Here is an 18,155-nt window from a genome sequence, read left to right on the forward strand (position 1 = left end):
TCCTCGCCCATGCCTTTGAGTTTCCATCCGAGCCTGGCCACGTGCTCATTCCCGGCTGAGATTCCCTTCACGGTCCGACAGGCACTGTCCTCTCCAGCACTGAGCTGTCCTCCAGCCCTGGGACCCAGCCCCATCCCAGAGCTGGGAATCCCATCTAAACCTGCTACCCGAAGCCCCGCCCCATCCTAGCCCCGCCCCCTTGATCTTAGGTCCTGCCGCTTCCGTAGCCCCGCCCCCAGCAGCGGGCGCCCTGGGTTCCTCACCTCCTGCCACCCCAGGGTGTTCAGTCTACCCTGGGCCTGCGGGGTTCCAGCTGCACCCCTCGCCCCAGCCAGGCCCCTGCCCCCTGCACCTCCAGCACCCACCCTCGCTCTCTCTCCCGCTCCCCGGGGCCCTGGGGTCTCAGTGGGTTCCTGGAAAGAGCACAGCCTGCCGAGCCAGTCACCCCCTCGGCCCGCCCCCTCCGCACCAGGCCCCGAAGCTTCCGTCCCCGCCCAGCAGCGTCTTCAGGAATTCGGGGTGGCCTGCGGGAGGGGGAGGGGAGCAGAGTCAGGGGGTGCGGGAAGGCCCCTTCACCCCACCTCTTCCACCACGGAAAAGCCCGCGAGCACAGCCACTGCCTGCCCGCCACGGCACGGCACAGCTCAGCAAGGCTGGAGAGCTCGCGGCGGCGCCGGGCAGTTGGGGTCCTTCCACGTCTGGCCTGTCGGGTCAGCGGCCATCGGGGCCGCACCCGGCCCCAGGGCTCACTCCGCTCGCTGGGCAAGGCCCTGGCGCCGCCCCCTCACACTTAACCCTGTCCAGGCGGCAGAAGCAGAGGAGCGGGCAGCCGGTGCGGTTAGTGCGGGGCCTGGTGGTCCTGCGGGCGGGCGGGTGGCTGGGCAGGCCCAATCAGCGGGCAGCCCCCGGGGGCGAAGCGGCAGACACCACCTTGCAGAAACGCACCCTGCGCAAGTCCGTGATCTCCGTGGTCTCCTGGCCCTCGGGGCCCGCCTCTGGGGGAGAGAGGGGGCACTCAGCGGTGAGGACAGCCTACCAACCCCCCCCTCCACCAAGCAATATAACCCTGACTACAACTGGGGTGAAGGGAGGTCACCGTCAGGCACCCAGTGGGCTCCTGCAGGGCCCAGCACCCCAAACTGCCCTGGGATCCACTTCACAGTCCTAACCAGCCCCTACCAAGCCAGCCTCGCAGGGCCCTCGAGCCCCCTCCTCCCAGACCACCAGCAGAGGATCACCGCTTGAGCCTCTTGCTCCCACACTCGGGACCACAATCCCAACTCTGCATTTTGGGTCTTGCCCACTGGGCTGCACCTAAAACCAATTCTGCTCATCCTAAACCAGCTATTCTGCCCCCCTCCTCCCAGAGGGCCTAGCCCCAGGAGCACCCTTTCTGATTTTCCAAAAGCCTCCTCGCACCATCCTCTGCCTTCTCTAGATGCCAGCCATGGAATTCCCACCTAGTCCTGGTACCTACTCCAGCCCCCCCCCCACTTCTGGTCCCACAGTCCTCCCCACCCCCCTTCACCCCAACCACACCATGTATCCCCCACCTGGAGTCGCCTCAGACCCCTCCTCTTCAGCTTTCGGGGCTCCTGGGAGGCCGGGCCCACTCTCCAGGGAGGCAGGTGCTGGAGGGTCGCCTCCTGGGGAAGGGGAGGCCCAGTCAAGCCCCCTCCCCTCCAAACAGCACCACACCAGAGGGGGGGGGAGGGCTGGGGAGCTGCTGGGGTTGAAGGACACACTGGGGGAAGGTCACTTGGAGATGTGAACTCTTTATTGGGGAGGTAGCAGCTCTGAACAAGCAGGACAGGCTCTGGGAGCGGCCAGCCCCAGGGCCACCAGGGCAACGGGGCACATGGGGTGCTGGGGCCTGCCACACCCCTCATGCACACACAGCAGCCAGCTTCATGCATTCCCAGAAGGCCAGGCCTCACCAGGAGAGAGGGTGTCGGGCAGGTGGACCCCCCGGGGAGACTTCAGCTCCATCTCCTCACCCCAGTCAGGCACGGGCTGGTGGCTGGTGAGTGTCGAGAAGGGGCTGGAAGGCGTGGCTGGGGCTGGGGAGAGCTCCTTGGGCTCCCCTGGCTCCTGGGGCTCCTCCAGTTCCTGGGGCTGCAGGGGCTGGTGAGGCCTGGAAGGTGCTGGGTCGGCCTGGTCTGGGGTGGGGTCCCCTGTGGGCTCAGCCTCCAGGATCGAGTGGTCTTGGGCTTGCTCCGGTTCCTCAGTACCCTCTTCATCCTCAGTTTCCTCCTCCTCCTCCTCCTCTTCATCCTCAGTCACGTCCTCACTCACATCCTCCCATTCTTCATCCTCCTCAACCCCGAGGTCCTCCTCCTCCTGGCCCTCGTCCTCCTCGCCCTCATCCTCAGGCGGCCGGTGGACAGGGGCCTGGGTCTCGGGAGGCTGTGGGAACACAGGTGCATCAGGGACCTGCTGTGGGCCCCAGACACCCCCATATACGCCTCCCCCCCCCTTACCTGCACAGGGGGCTCCTGTGGGGCAGGGGACCCTGCTGCCTCTTTCATCTCCCAGCGGTCATCATGGTCACTGGAAGGGACAGAAAGTAGCTGAGGCCCAGGTGGGGGCCGAGCAAAGGATGGCCTCCTACCTCTCCCACTAAGGGACGGGGAGCAGGCAGTGGACCATGCTCGGGAAGGGCGGCCCCACCTGTAGGCACGGGGTGCTGCCTTGGCCGGGGGTCGGCTGTTCTTTCTTCTCCTGCGATTGCTGACCTCAGCTTTATGCTGTGAAAGAAATTCCCCAAATGTGGGGGGCTTTGGGGGCCGGGCCCAGGCCTGATCATCTAGGACAGAAGCCAGAAGAGGTTAGGAGAGAAGGGCGTGGCCAAAGCGTCTGCCCACCACCCTGGCAGCACAGTGGCTCTCTGGGGCCAGCCATACGCACTCAGCACTCACCGTGACGGTGGGCAGCTTCATGGGAGTGCACAGGGGGTGGGCCATCCTTGAACCTGGGAAAAGAGGAAGATGAGGGTCAGCAGGTGGTTGGGAAACTAGGCAACAGGCCAGGGTTAGAAACCAACCAGAAGGGCTCACTGATGGAAGGAGGGACAGGATGGACCTACAGAGGAGAGGCAAACCTAATGTCAAAAATTCAGAACTTGCACCCCAAAATTCTTTACCAGAGACCATGGCAAAGGACAGGATGCTCCCCAGCTCCTGTCACGCTCACTTTACCACCTAAGTAGGTTCTCCCATCACACTTTCTCTGCGGCTCCCAGAATATTCTTCCCATGTCTCCTTTACCTGCTTGAGGCCTGAGCTCAGAGACTCTCTCCTATCGCCTAACTCCATGTCCTTCCTCTGCCTCATGTTCTTACAGCCTATCCTAGGTGGTTTCACTTTGCCAGTGCACTCCAAGTTCATGAAGCCACAGCTGTATACCCATCCCTAGAACCCACAGAAGACAGCCTCACAATAGTACTAATGAAATCAAGGCACACACAGGAAAACACAAACAGTTCTTTCCAGGGCCTCCTGCCCTCTCTCAGCTTTTTTGCTCAGGTGCTCTACCACTTAAGGCACAGCGCCACTTCTGGCTTTTTGGTGGTTAATTGGAAATGTCTCACAGACTTTCCTGCCCAGGCTGGCTTTGAACCACAATCCTCTGATCTCAGCCTCCTGAGTAGCTAGGATTACAGGCATGAGCCACCACTACCAGCATCTTCCCTCATATTTAATTTTTAACTAATTAATTTGCCAGTCCTGGGCTTGAACTCAGGGCCTGAGCACTGTCCCTAAGCTTCTTTTGCTCAAGGCTAGTGCTCTACCACTTGAACCACAGCGCCACTTCCAGCTTTTTCTGTGTATGTGGTACTGAGGAATCGAACCCAGGACTTCATGTGTGCTAGGCAAGCACTCTACCACTGGGCTACCTTCCCAGCCCCTATTTTTTTAATTAAAAAAAATTTTGGTCAGTCATGGGGGTAGTTAATTGAAGATGAGAGTCTTGTAGACTTTTCTGCCCAGGCTGGCTTTGAACCCCAGTCCTCAGATCTCAGCCTCTTGAGTAGCTAGAATTACAGACATGAGCCACTGGCGCCCAGGTTCTTTCTTCATCCTTAACCCAGAGAACATTTCATCAAAAGGTCAGCTATAGTTTCTGTGCAACAAACTAGCTCACGAACCCCCAAAAAGGGCTCCCCAAGCCAGGCAAAGAAATAGAATTTCTTCTCCTTTAGCTAGAGCCCATGGAAAAGGATTACAGTGCATGACAAGCCCCAGCAGTGCAGACAGGGTGGGCTGAAACATAGTCAGCTCTTCCAGAAGCTTCTGCCAGGCTGACACTCTTTTTTTTTTTTGGGGGGTCTGGTCGTGGGGCCTGAACTCTGGGCCTGGGCGCTGTCCCTCAGCTCTTCAGCTCAAGGCTAGCACTCTACCACTTGAGCCACAGCGCCACTTCCAGCTTTTTTTCTTTTTGCTTATGTGGTGCTGAGGAATTGAACCCAGGGCCTCAGGCATGCAAGGCAAGCGCTCTACCACTGAGCCACCTTCCCAGCCCCCAGGCTGACACTCTTGACAGCCTTGCCGCAAGTCTGGTGGGATGCTTCCTGAGACAGACTTAAAGACAGGACACTGGAAGGAGGCCAGGTGAAGCTGGGAGCTGTGTGGGGCTCCAGGATGGAGGGGCCAGGCCATGGGCAGGGGTGAGGACATTGCCACTATGGGCAATGCCCCACCACCAAGACATCCACGTGTGGCCAAGTTCACCCCCCCACTGGCTACCAGGACAGCCAATGTCAGGATAGGTGTCTCCCCAAGTGACCACTGTCCTCGGCCTCAACCCTTTAATGAACCCACATGGAATGTGTTCACCCAGAAGGTTCCAGAAAAGCCTATGAAGGGATATCAATAAGGACCTGCTCCAGGTGCCGATGGCTCACACCTCTAATCCTAGCTTCTCGGGTGGCTGAGATCTGAAGATCGCGGTTCAAAGCCAGCCCAGGCAGGAAAGGCTATGAGACTCTTATCTTCAATAAACCACTCAGAAAACTGGAAGTGGTGCTGTGTGCTCAAGTGGTAGCGCACTTGCCTTCGCTGAAGAGCTGAGGTGTTACAGCGCCCAGGCCCAGAGTTCAAGCCCCACAGCTAACAAGAAAATAAGGCTGTAACCTGAGGCTTTGCCCTCTCCATCTCTGGGCCCTTGGATGTTCTCATGCCTGCAGCCTGTGCTGTAGACATAGACTGGACACCTGCGCTCCACCAGCCTGGGAAGCTGCATCCGGGGACCCTGCACTCAACGTCTCAGCCATAGGCACCATGACCCTGCAGGAAAGCCTCCGGGAGCCATCCATCATACACCCCAGGCCAAAGAGGCAGCGAAGACTCACATGCGGTCTGTCTTCTCTGCGTCCCACTCGCGTCGCCACTGGCCCGTGGGCTTGCGGTGCCGCTGCAGCCGCTCCTGGTCTATCTTCTCCCGCTCCTGCTTCCAGCGCAGGTACTCTGAGCGCTCTCGGCCGGTCATGGACAGTGTCATGTCGCCAGCCCCGCCCAGGCCAGCCCGGCGGCCCTGCTCCCAGTCACACACAGTCATCGCCTGTCCCCACTGCCCGCCCTGGCCCCCTAGACACCCAAGTGGATGCCAGATACATACAAGGGAAAGTGACAAGTGGTGGCACCAGCAGGTGGCCTCCTAGAGGCCCCCCATATGTGCTGGGCAGTGCCCTGCCCTCACCCAGCTGTGCCCACCCTCTAGATTTTCACTCATGGCTCCTATAGGCCAGCTCCAGCAGGGAGGAGCTTTGCCTTAAACTGATGCTCAGCCACCAAAATAGTGCCTGGGGCCAGGGGCTCGGTGACAGGGAAAAGGTCTATATGCCCAAATTAAAATGACAGTCAGGGCTGGGAAGGTGGCTCAGTGGTAGAGCGCTTGCCTTGCATGCCTGAGGCCCTGGGTTCGATTCCTCAGCACCACATAAGCAAAAAAGAAAAAAGCCAGAAGTGGTGCTGTGGCTCAAGTGGTAGAGCGCTAGCCTTGAGCTGAAGAGCTCAAGGGACAGCGCCCAGGCCCAGAGTTCAGGTCCCACAACTGGACCCAAAAAAAAAAAAAAAAAAAAAATGACAGTCAGGTGCCAGTGGCTCACCCCTGTCATCCTAGCTACTCAGGAGGCTGAGATCTGAGGATCGGCGGTTCAAAGCCAGCCTAGGCAAGAAAGTCCGTGAGACTCTTATCTCCAATGAACCACCAGAAAACCAGAAGTGGAGCTGTGGCTCAAGTGGTAGAGCTTTTGAGCTGAAGAACCCAGGCCCAGAGTTCAAGCCCCATGACCGACAAAAAATAAATAAATCATAAATAAAATAAAATGGTGCCTGACACTCCTTGGTGCCTGGTAAATAACAGGAACATCACATCAGTAAGGAGACACTCTCAAACCAGGCCAGACTATATGAATGCAGAAATGGGGAGGGGGGGAGCACCCCCCCTTCTCTCCCTCGCCCACCTTCCCATTCCCTAGTCCAGCCTTCGCCTACCCCTGCCCTCCTAGGACACAATCCCAGCTCAGAGCCAGCCCCGCTCTGCCCAGAAACCTAATGACCTGGATGCCTGGGTGAGCACTGCAGAGCCCCCGCTGCTGGCACCCACCTGCCGCTCCTGTTCCAGGCCGCAGCGCACCCGCTCAAAGTCAGTGCCCCCCCAGTTGCGCCCGTGCCGGCGGCTGCCCTCCCGACGGTCCCGCTCAGGCTCCTCCGGGGGTCCACTGCGACGTCGGGGGTCATCCAGAAAATTCCGCACCGGGTTTGGTTCCAGCACCCCTTCCTGTGACACAGTGGCAGAGTTGGCAAGGGGGCCCAGGCCCAGGGACCCAGCGCTCTGCCTGCCCTGGCCCACAGCGCTGACCCGCTGGTTCCGCTCGTACTCGGCGATCTTCTCCATCTCCTCGTTCATCTTCTCAATGTTCTGTCGGCGTCGCTTTTCCCACTCCTGGGGGACAGAGAGGGTGCCAGGCATCAGGAAGGACCACTTACGCAGGGGGAGGGGACCCAGCCCAGTGCACTGGGTCCCCTCAGGACATCGCCCATCCCTGTCACCTTGTCCCTTCACAACAAGGTCAATCTGACAGTCTGGCAAACAGCTGAAGTTGCAGTGATCAGTGCCACAGTCACCTGGGAGGAAGGAGCTGCCCGGAACCGCCCTCCCCTTCCCAGAAGAGCTGGGCCCTTCCCAGCAGGCGGCCAGGGGCGGCGGGTGTGGCCTCAGTCCTCACCTCCCTAGGTGGACACCAAGAGCCCACATTCACCTGCACCACATCCGCCAGGGCAAAGGGCCTACCACAGGTGCCCCAGGGTGACGTCATCCATCCCTCCACCCACCACTGCCCCTCCATGAAGTTCAGCCTTTCTAGGTACTCCTTTTTTTGTTTTGTCTTTTTGGTCATGGGGCTTGAACTCTGGGCCTGGGTGCTGTCCCTCAGTTCTTCAGCTCAAGGCAATCACTCTACCACTTGAGCCACAGGGCCACTCCTGGTTTTCTGGTGGTTCACTGGAGATAAGATTCTCAAGGCCTTTCCTGCCTGGGCTGGCTTTGAACTGAAATCCTCAGATCTCAGCCTCCTGAGTAGCTAGGATGACAGGCGTGAGCCACTGGTGCCTGGCTCCACTTATTTTATTTGGGCTTTTTTTAGAAACATTCCTCCCATGCAGCCTGGACTCTCTAGAACTCTCCATCTCCCGCTGGGAACACTGCACCAGCCAGGAGGGGAAGGAACGAGTGCTCAGTGTGGAGGACTGAGATGCAAAAAATGGCAGCTTCCACCCTCTCACCTCCTACCTTCGATCTGCGGTCAGAGGTTGAAGCGTCTCCTGCTCCTGAGAGATGAGGGGAGCCCCGACCCCGGCCCCTCTGGCCTCGGCCTCCAGCCCTTCGAGGCTGCTCCCCAGAACTGTCTTCCCAGCCATGGGATCCCCGGCCCAGGCTTGCCCGACCTCCCTGCCGTGGGGGAGGCCGACCTCCCCTGCTGGCCCCTGAGGGCCGAGGGGCTCCAGGAGACCTCCGAGGGGGGCCCAGGCTCTTCTCCTGGAAGAGGAGGAGGGAGAAGCACTGTGATAGGGCATGGAGAAAAGGACAGGGCGGGGGGGGAGGGGGCATTCAGGCCCCCTCAAATCTGGGCAGCTTAGACCCTCCCAATCCTTGGATGGCTCACCACGTCCACCACCGCATCCTCCTTCTCTAGTGAGCGGCCCTTCCGGGGTGCTGTGACGGCTACACCCTCCAGTTCAGCCTTCTTCCGGTCCTCCTCGATCTCCTGCAGGTAGCACTGGGAGTCAGGGCTCCATCCACCAGCTGCACTCCTGCAGCTCCTGAGTGTGGCCCCAGCCTTTCTCAGAGCTGAGCCCAGCATATGCCCCACCAACCAGTCTGGCAACCTCCTCCTCCCTCCCCCCAACAGCCCACAGCCTTCACTTCATCTTATCCTGGCCTTCTCACTGTGAACAAACCAGGCTCAAACCTGCCTCAGGACTTTTGCACCAGGTGTTCAATCTGTTTGTTTGTCAGTCACAGGGCTTGAACTCTGGGCCTGTGCGCTGTCCCTCAGCTCTTCAGCTTAAGGCAAGAGCTCTACCACTTGAGCTATAGCACCACTTCTGGTTTTCTGGCTTTGAACCGCGATCCTCAGATCTCAGACTCCTGAGTAGCTAGAATTACAGGCGTGAGCCACCAGTGCAAAGCTCGCTCTGTTCTTTCCCCCCATGCCACCACTCTCAGATCTCAACTCAAATGGGAGAGGGTGTCCCTTGCTGCCCGGCTCTGCACCCATCAGTATGCTCGCTTCCAGATGCATCCCCAAGGCTACATTGCCACCCGGCATGCGATATGCTTCAGAGGTTTCAATGAATGAACACATGACGAATGAGTCAATGAAGCCCACACCTCTTCCCAGGGCGCACCCCAACACACACCAACTCTTGGGCCTACCCTCCTCCCTCCCTCCCTCCACAACCCAGCTGAGCCTGGCACTTCTTCCTTGCTTTCTTGTCTCCAGTGGTCACCTCCTCCCATCCACCACACAGCAACCAGAGGACAGTCCCCAAAAAGCTACTGAGTTGGGTTCGCTTCTGCCAAAGCTCTCCATGACACCCTAGCACCCTTGGAACCCAGGGCCTACTTGGCCTTCCCTCCCCCCACTAACTCTCTACATCAGTTTCCCAAACTGAGGGCCTCAACTTGAAACTCCGTCCTGCTCTCCAATCCAAACCTGTGTCTATACTATTTCTTTTATCTGAACTGTTCCCCTCTCCCTTGCGACTGTCTGCTGTCTACTCACGCATCAGGCCTCTGGGCCTCCTCTTCCAGGAAGCTCTCCCTAAAGTACCCCTAGGCTAGAGGGGACAGTGCCCTCTGCCCTCCCCTGAAATCCCTCATCCCAGCCGTGCCCATGGGGTACCCTGGAGATTGACACCAACTGAGGGCAGGATTGTCTCCCTGCCCGTGGAGCCCTGGAAGGAAAGCCTGAGGCCTGTCAGTCACAGCTGATCCTAGGCACCCTCTCAGCCAGGGAGCCAGTGAGCAGTTGTGATGAATGAATGAGAGATGGGATGAAGGAAGGATGCCAGGCCAGGCCTAAGGCACTCATCCCAACAGTGATAGTGAGCCATGAGAAGCTTGTAAGGAAGGGAGAGGTGAGAAAAACTCACTGCGGGGAGGAGAGGGGGTGGGGTCTCCCAGGATGGGGCTAGGGCACCTGGTAGCGCCGGATGAGGGCCTCATTCTTCCGCCGAAGAGCCTCGATCCTCTTGTCCAACTCTGAATCCTTCTCCTCCTTGGATTTCAAATCCAGCGTGGCTGCCTGAGACCAGCAGGTGGTTGAGGGATGGAAGGAGAGTCCTAAGTGGCCAAGGCTCCTCAATCCAAGCTCCCACCCTCCCACATCTCCCTCCCATGCTCAATATGGCCTGCCCACTTCCCAGCTCACCATTTGGCTGGCTGAGCCAGGGTCCCAATAAGCTGCTTCACAGAATCTGGATCACCACTGAGGGCTCCTGAGGATAGAGGATCAGCAGACTAAAGCCAGGAGTACCCCAAATCAGCTCCATTCTTTCCTTAACTAGAGCTCCTCACACCCACAGGCACAAAAACACCTATAACCCAAGACAATTCTAGCCCTCACTCCCATTCCCTTTCCTGGGCAACGGTGACTCCACCCCTTTGCCTTTTGTTCCACCCAATTTTAAACTCTCACCATGCTTCTAGCTATGCCTGCCCAGCCTGTAAGGGCACATTTAGCACAGAACCAGATCTCAAGAGAGTTACACCCCTTAGCTGGGAGCAGGTAGGTCATGTCTGTAATCCTAGCTACTCAGGAGGCTGAGATCTGAGGATTTCGTTTCAAAGCCAGCCCGGGCAGGAAAGACCGTGAGACTCCTATCTCTAATAAACCACCAGAAAACCAGAAGTGGCGCTGTAGCTCAAGTGGTAGAGTGCTTGCCTTGAGCTGAAGAGTGCAGGGACAGTGCCCAGGCCCAGAGTTCAAGCCCCACGACTGACCAAAAAAAAAAAAAAAAAAGAGAGAGAGCTACACCCCTTCCTCCTCCTCCCAAGCTGCACATCAGCTTCTAGAAGTAAGGCAGAGCAGGTCACAGGAAAGGAAGCCTGGGAAATGTGACCCTGGATTCAGAGATAAATATTAATGAACAGCTTGGTTCAGCCCACACAGGCAGCCTGACAACAGTGTTTCCCACCTGCTACTTATCTTCTCTGGAAGCCAGGAATCAGGGGATCTCAGCTGGAGGCCAATCTGAGTAGAAAAGTTTGGGAGACTACAGCTCCAAAATCACTAGCAACCTAGGCATAGTGGCTCACACCTGTAATCCTAACTACTTGGGAGGCTGAAATTTGAGGTTCCCAGTTGGAAGCCAGCCCAAGAAGGGAAATCTCTAAGCCTATGATCACCAAAAAGCCTGGAGAGAAGCTCGGGCTCAAGTGGTACAGGACTACTCTTCAACAACAACAAAAAAACCCACAAAAACAAAAAGTAGGCTGGTGGCTCACGCCAGTCATCCTAGCTACTCAGGAGGCTGAGATCTGAGGATCACGGTTCAAAGTCAGCCTGCGCAGGAAAGTCCATGAGATTCTGATCTCCAATAAATCACCAGAAAACCGGAAGTGGCGCTGTGGTTCAGGTGATTTGAGCGCTCCCCTTGAGTTGAAGAGCTGAGGGACAGTACCCAGTCCCAGAGTTCAAGCCCCACGACCGACAAAAAAGAAAAATAAGCTAAGGGACAGCACCCAGGCCCTGAGGATCGCCCAGGCCTAGTTGTGCACTGTCCTTTCCTAGCTCTGCTTTACTAGTACTTTCTTGGCCACCATCTTTCGTCCTCAAGTTCTTTTTTTGCGACAATGTCATGGACCGAGTACCTAGAAGCAGATCGAATATGGACCAAACATGGCCTCCCAGTGAACCCTACACTGGCTATCCAGGACCAAACTTCCGGAGGAGCAATCCGGCTTCCAGCACCGACCTTCCACCACGCTGGGAACCACGCGGCCGCGGCCCCGCCCCCGGCGAGCACCAAACTTCATAACCACGCCCAGCCCGCCATACATCTGGCCACGCCCACACGCTGGCGTGATTAAACTGACCGGGCTACAGACTCCCCAGTCGGGCCCCCCCCCCCCCACGTCCAACTCGTACGCTGGCTCCCAAGGCAACAGCCCAACCCGCCTCACCTTTGCGAGACCGCCTCCCATTTGTCCGGCCAATTCCCCTCCCCGGTCACGCCCCCTTACACTAGCCTGGTCCAGTCAGCGCCTAGCCCCGCCCACAGGCTCCACCCCCCCAGCAGCCCAGCGAGAATCCTGGCCCCGCCCCTCTTCTCCCTCCACACACCCCACTCACACCCCGCTTCCCCCAACCCCCCCCCCCCCACAAATACCCTGTGCTTACACTCCTGGCCTTCACCTCAGGCCCGCGGATCCGCCCCTGATTTCCAGGCCAACCTGCAGAATCTACAACCGGTCAGGGACAACTTTCTCGCCCCGCCTCTAGCACTTGCGGCCACCCTCCGGCCTCCTCCCCAAGCACTTCACTGAAGCTCTAGCCCCGCCCCTCCCGCCGGGCACACCCTTAGGCCCCGCCCATAACTGACACCCCGCTCGAGGCCCCGCCCACGCGCCAACGTCCAGCCCCGCCAGCGCCCTTCCAGCTGCCCACGTGGGCGTCCTGGCCCCGCCCCCCACAGAGAAAGCTGACCCCGCCCCCGCGCGTGCTCCCGGTTCCCTCACGTGAAGCCTCAGGCTCCGCCCTCTCTGGGCGCGCTCCCGGCCCACCTCCCCCGGTCACCTGTCCCGGAGACCCCCACGGCGTCCGTGACTCCGGCTCTCGGTCTGCCTCCGCGTCCGCAGCTCCCGGGCCGCGCGCGTCACTTCCTGCCCGCACCACATGACGAGGGGGGAAAATAAAGAAGGTCACTTCCGGTCCGACCGGCCCGCTTCCGGGAGCCTTAAAGGGATCGCCACCCCACTAGTGGAAGTGAGAAGCAGCGCAGCTGGTACGCTTAGGCACTTTGACCGCTTCCTCCTGACACCGAACCCCAAGAATTAGTTCATCTTCTGCCTTCACGAGGAAAGACACAACTGTGGGAGTTGCCTTACAAGAGGGGCCTGTGGGCGAGAGTGGGTGTGTCTTGAGTGAATGAAGCCATGATACACTATAGACTCCAGACCGGACACGTTGTTAGTCCTCAATAAATGGAGATCTTTATTATGACTTCTAAGAAGACAAGATTTCTGCAGCAAAAGTTAGTTCACGTTCATTTATACTGGACAGTAAAACGAATCCAGGCAGGTCAGGTTACACGAGGGCCTGCAGTTATACCTATATGTGCAATATATAATATGTATGCAATATGTATCTGTGCAATACATACATGCAATATATGTGCAACATTTGGAGAAAAGAATGAAAAAGTTCGATGTAAGACAGAGGCCACCAGAGGTCGCTGCGGTGCTCTCTCGTAGCCTGCGTTCATTCCACAATTGAGTCACACGGAAAACCCACTTTGTGCTGACCTCCGATGGGGCTTGCAGCCGGCCTGCGAGCATTCTCCAGGAAGACGCAGCGCCGAACAAACCAGATGCATGTGTGACAAAGTTTCAAGAAAAATAAGGCCGGGGAAGGGGTGCAGAAACACGAGGCAGAGACTCTCAGGTTCCAGCATGGTCAGCAGAGCGTTGGAGAGACAACAGGCAGTGTGTAGGGCTCAACTGTAGAGGGAAACTGAAGCACACCCAGTAGGAAGCCAAGAGTGACTCTTTTTGTTTGTTTTTGACAAGACTGGGTGAAAAGATAAGCTCCTGGGACCTGGGATGCAACTCACAGTGACAGAACACTTGCCCTTGGTTCCAGACAGCCCTGCAAGAGAGTCGTTCAAATCAATCACTCTGAATAAATACAGAGCTGGGTGCTGGTGGCTCAAGCCTGTAAGTCTGGTGCTCAGAAGGTTGAGAGGTGAGGCCAGCACTTTGAAGCCAGGAAAGCCCATGAGACTTTTATCTCCAGTTAACCACCAAAAAGCAAAAAGCAGGAAGTGGAGCTGTGACTCAAGTGTACAGCGCCAGCGTTGAGCACAAAAGCTCAGAGATAGCACCCAGGCCCTGAGTTCTAATCTCAGATCCAACACACACACACACACACAGAGTTTAGCATTCACAAGGCCCTGGGTTCCATCACCAGCAACAAAATTCGCTTCACTTCTAGAGGTCCACGTGTGCATCTTGAGTGTGCAGGCGGCACACCCCGGTGGCACCCTGGGTGTCCGGTGGTATCCCGGGGTGGCCGGTGGTACCCTGGAGCCCATCGCGGGCTTTGGGCGAGACACCTGCGTTTCCACCTCTTGCCGCACGGGGGCAGCAGGCGCCCGGCGGATCGGCCCGCGTTGCCAGAGCCTGGAGAGGAGCGGGGGCAACTTCAGCGGAGGAAGCTGATGAAATCCTAGCCAACTTGCAGTGAGCTCATCCTGCCCGCCCGGGCGCCTCCGGAAACCACGGGGCCGCTGGGCCTCCGCCTGGCCCGAGCGATAAAGCCCCAGTGCTGTCTACCGGGGGCGGGGGGTGGAGGGGAGAGCCCTTCCTTAAGTCTACCCTTGCGTGGCGGGAGAGCGGAGGAGGGCTGTTACAGCCCGAAGTCTAGGCGTGTGGGATGAAGTGGAGAAAAGTCTTCTAGCTGTCTCCGCAGAATGAAAAGGGGTGGGGGAGAGAGGGGAGAAAGGAAGGAGAGGAGATGGGGAAACTGAGGCAGGGACCGATTTGGGGCGGGGGCAGAGGCACACACAGGAGGCAGGCATGGAGAGACCGAATGGTTCTGACAGAGCAAGCTGGAAGAAACAAACGGGACATGGGGGCCGGGGTGCGGGATGGAGACTGGAGACAGAGGATCGAGTCCCGGGCCATAGGGAGGGGAGAGTCTGGAGATGGGGGATCGACTCCCGGTTGGGACTCAGAGGAAGGCCCTACAGGCGGCGGGGAGGGGGAAAAAGGGGGGGCCTCTGGGGCGCCCCGACGGGCGGGGTGGGCGGGGCCTTGGCGCCCGTTACCAGGTTACCGCGTCACCGCAGGATTGGGAACCGCTGACTGGCGAGGCGGCGGCCAATCAGCGCACAGCAGCGCTGTTCTCGGGCAGGAGGCCTGGAGACACCCCGCCTTCCGACCCCACCGCCCGCCCTGCGCACGCGCGGACACACAACCCGGGGACACACACACACACACACACACACACACACACACTGCACCGTCCACACCGAGATACCGGACGGACACACACATGTGATCCACAACGTGTAACAATCCTGGTGCAGGTGCGTGGTGAGAACCACAAGGACACCCGCACTTCACACAGCACTCCCACACCATCACACCAACGCAATGCCAGGGTCACACAATCAGACACCAACGCACAATCCTACTGTCACAGTCACACATAATCCCAATGTCACACAGACACACCGTCACACCAACACACAATCCCAGTGTCACACAATCAGACACACTGTCACACAAACAATCCGTGTCACACAATCAGCCACACCATCACACCAACACAATTCCAGTATCACAATCACGGACACACAGTCACACCAACACACAATCCCAATATCACACACTCAGACACACCAGCACACAATCCCAGTGTCACACAACCATAGACACACACCCACACCGTTACATCAACACCACAATGCCGTGTTACACAATCACCGACACACATCATCACATTTAGACAATCGCACGTGGACACACAACAACTTGACACACAGGGGACGTTGTGACAAGTGCAGCATGCCTATTGCACGAATGCACAGTCAAGTGACACCATTGCACCCTGCTATGCACAAAGCCCACTGTCCACACACACACACACCAGCCCCGCCCTGGCCCCGGGAAGGGGTGCTGGGGGAGGGTGCTGTGTGTCTGTGCAGACACGTGTGTTTGTGTATACATGTGTGTGCAATCGCTGCCAGTCCTTCCGGGGGGCGGGGCCGAGCAGCAGCGCTGTTACCGGGTAAACTTCCCCGCCCCCCACCGCAGCCGTTAGTCACCCCAGGATGATGTCATCGCCTCATTCTGGAGGCTGAGTAATCCTCCGGCCCCGCCCCCTCCCCCCCTCCCAGCCCAGGTACCAGGGCCCGGGCAGCCGCACCTGGGCTCCACCGCCCCGCGCCCAGAGCGGGGTCTGCAGCCCCCGGTGCTCCCTGGGGCGCAGACTCGGTTACCTGGGCCTCTGGAAAGTGGCCTAGAGGCGCACCTCGGGATCCCTGGAGGCTGGGGGGCTCCCAGCTTTGACCTCATGGTCGCCAACTAGTGGTGTTAAGAGTGTAGGGCTTCCAGGCCTGGGGTCCTGGGCATTTGGGGGGGGGCGGGTAGGGATCTCACACTGCCCCTCCCCAGAGCCTAAGAGTCTGCTGGATTTGCCATGTGTGTTGGGATCGGGGGGGGGGGGGGGGGAGCCTTGGGAACCTCGTGGCTCTATGAGCCCAGAGTTCGGGGTTGTAGCCTAGGTTAGAGGTCGGTGCCAAGGAGAAGAGAAAATATCTGGGGTCAGGAGTCCTGCTCAGGGGCAGCTGCTGGGCCCAAAGAGGAGGAAGGTGCAGGCCTGTGCCTTGGGCGGGGTGGTGATCTTTGGATGAACTAGATAGTTCGAGGTCTGGTGACATTGTTGGGGGGGGGGGGCTGTGTTTCCCCATTAACAGGATGGTGAGGACTTTGGATATGTCTTGGGGCCTGATGCCCCCAGCTTTGTTTCCCACGATCAGACATACACCTCCTCCGTTCTGGGGTGGGGTGGAGGCCCTCTAGGTCCATCACATCTTAGCCTTCAAGGGGACGGGGGACCTGGGTTCTCATCTGGTGGAGGGCCTTTAGCCTCTGTCTTCAAGAACCAGGCACCCCTAAATCCCGATGGGGCAGAATTTTCTGTCCCCCGCTGTTGATGAGGTCAGGATGCACAGGTGTCTTTCTGGGAAAGGGGGTGTGTGGGGAGAAACACTTGGTGTCCAACTCTATGGTACCCCGAGTGGAGTGGGGGGGATGTGGTTGGGAGAGAAAGGCAACAGATCACCACAGGTCAGGGGCTTGGACAGGGTCAGGCCGGCTGCAAGCCAGGCTGCTCCCCGAACCCCCCCCCTTGCGCCTCCCTCCCGCCTTCCTCCTCCCTCCCCTCCCGCGCGCCCAGGGCTCCCCAGATCCCCTCGCGGCGCGGCGGCGACCAATGAGCGCGCTCGCCGTCTCCGGGAGCCGGGCCGGCTCTGCCCGCCTGGCATTGGGCACGCGGTGGGCAGCGGCGGGCGGGGCCTGAGGGTCCTGGCGCCTGGTTGGGCCAGGCTTGTTGCTGGGTAACGGGGCGGCGAGTTTCTCCTGGCAACGGCGGCGGGTACCGCTCACTGGCTGGCCGGGGAGGGAGGCGGGTGCGGGCGCGGGCAGGCCCCGCGGAGCCCAGCAACAGCGCGCGCCCCCCGCCCGCCCCGCCGGGAAGCGGTAACCTTCACACGCGCACCGGCTGCCCGCTCGGACCCTGCGGACGCCCCCCCCCCCCTGCCCTCCACCCGGACCCGGGAGACACCCTCCTCCCATCACCGACTCTCTCAGGCCGCGCCGCCGTTGAAAAGTTAAGTCCTTCCCAACTCCTTGTCTCCAAGCGGCTACACCTTTCCTTGATGGCGCACAACCCGACAGCCTGGCCGGCGGGAGGCTGCGGTGTGACATTCCTTTTCTGGAACCCACAACCCGCCCTTTCCGGGAGACCCTGTTCCACGTATATGTCACACATCCTAACCCAATAGATCTCCACACGGTAGTTTTCATCCTACCGATAGGGAAACTGAGGTAGCCAGGGAGAGACAGGAAGCTACCCAAGCGGGTTAGCTACAGGATCTGTGTGTTTATTTATGTATTTTTATTTTTTATTTTGTCTGTCGTGAGGCCTGAACTCTGGGCCTGGGCGCTGTCCCTCAGCTCTTCAGCTCAAGGCTAGCGCTCTACCACTTGAGCCACAGCACCATTTCCGGCTTTTTCTGCTTATGTGGAGCTAAGGAATCAAAGTCAAGGCCTCATGCATGCAAGGCAAGTGCTCTACCACTGAGCCACCTTCCCAGGCCCTGGACACTGTCCTTGAGCTGCTTTTGCTCAAGGCTAGCGCTCTACCACTTGAGCCATAGCACCACTTCTGGCTTTTTCTGCTTATATGGCACTGAGGAATCAAACCCAGGGCTTCGCAAGCACTCTACCACTAAGCTACACTCCCATTCCCTTTGTTTTGTTTTTGTTTTGGTTTTGGGGGCTTGAACTCAGGGCTGGGTGCTGTCCCTGAGCTGCTTTTGCTCAAGGCTAGCACTCTACCACTTGAGCCACAGCACCACTTTCAGCTTTTTCTGTTTATGTGGCACTGAGGAATCAAATCCAGGGCTTTATGCATGCTAGGCAAGCACTCTACTTCTAAGCCACATTCCCAGCCCTAGCTCCAGAATCTGAAAACACTGGCCTTAGTCTATTGGAACAGAATTCACATTCAGAGCAAGGAACTGAGCCAGTGGTTCACACCTGTAATCCTAGCTACTCAGGAGGCTGAGATCTGAGGATCTTGGTTCAAAGCCAACCCAGGCAGAAAAGTCCATGAGCCTCTCATCTCCAATGAACCACCAGAA

General features: G+C 58.5%; 1 protein-coding gene across 6 annotated transcripts; it reads right to left on the reverse strand.

Moving 5' to 3' along the window:
* Nucleotides 1-12,386, reverse strand: Ccdc9 (coiled-coil domain containing 9). 6 transcript variants are annotated; one of them, XM_042700327.1, is made up of 16 exons: nt 12,302-12,386; nt 9,935-10,001; nt 9,704-9,808; nt 8,165-8,266; nt 7,792-8,037; nt 6,862-6,945; nt 6,607-6,780; nt 5,351-5,532; nt 2,919-2,971; nt 2,671-2,806; nt 2,481-2,550; nt 2,323-2,406; nt 1,998-2,267; nt 1,554-1,646; nt 946-995; nt 1-524 (listed from the first exon to the last, which is right to left on the reverse strand). In XM_042700327.1, the coding sequence occupies exons 2-16, from the start codon at nt 9,935-9,937 to the stop codon at nt 284-286; spliced, it is 1,893 nt and encodes a 630-aa protein (XP_042556261.1). In that variant the 5' UTR covers nt 9,938-10,001; nt 12,302-12,386; the 3' UTR covers nt 1-283. The 6 variants fall into 6 exon arrangements, with proteins under 6 accessions (XP_042556261.1, XP_042556258.1, XP_042556260.1 ...); XM_042700324.1 differs by having other exon boundaries at nt 5,351-5,535; XM_042700326.1 differs by having other exon boundaries at nt 5,351-5,535; nt 12,289-12,386.
* Between the last annotated feature and the right edge of the window lie 5,769 nt (nt 12,387-18,155).

The sequence above is a fragment of the Dipodomys spectabilis genome, unplaced genomic scaffold (genome assembly GCF_019054845.1).
Source record: "Dipodomys spectabilis isolate Male_0828 unplaced genomic scaffold, ASM1905484v1 ptg000266l, whole genome shotgun sequence".
NCBI classification, from domain to species: domain Eukaryota; kingdom Metazoa; phylum Chordata; class Mammalia; order Rodentia; family Heteromyidae; genus Dipodomys; species Dipodomys spectabilis.

Excerpts from the sequence above, each read along its gene's own strand:
- Ccdc9 (XM_042700324.1), bottom strand. Across the intron at positions 2,807-2,918 it reads TGAAGCTGCCCACCGTCACG|ATGATCAGGCCTGGGCCCGG; the intron begins GTGAGTGCTGAG and ends CTTCTGTCCTAG. Across the intron at positions 2,407-2,480 it reads CACAGGAGCCCCCTGTGCAG|CCTCCCGAGACCCAGGCCCC; the intron begins GTAAGGGGGGGG and ends GTGTTCCCACAG.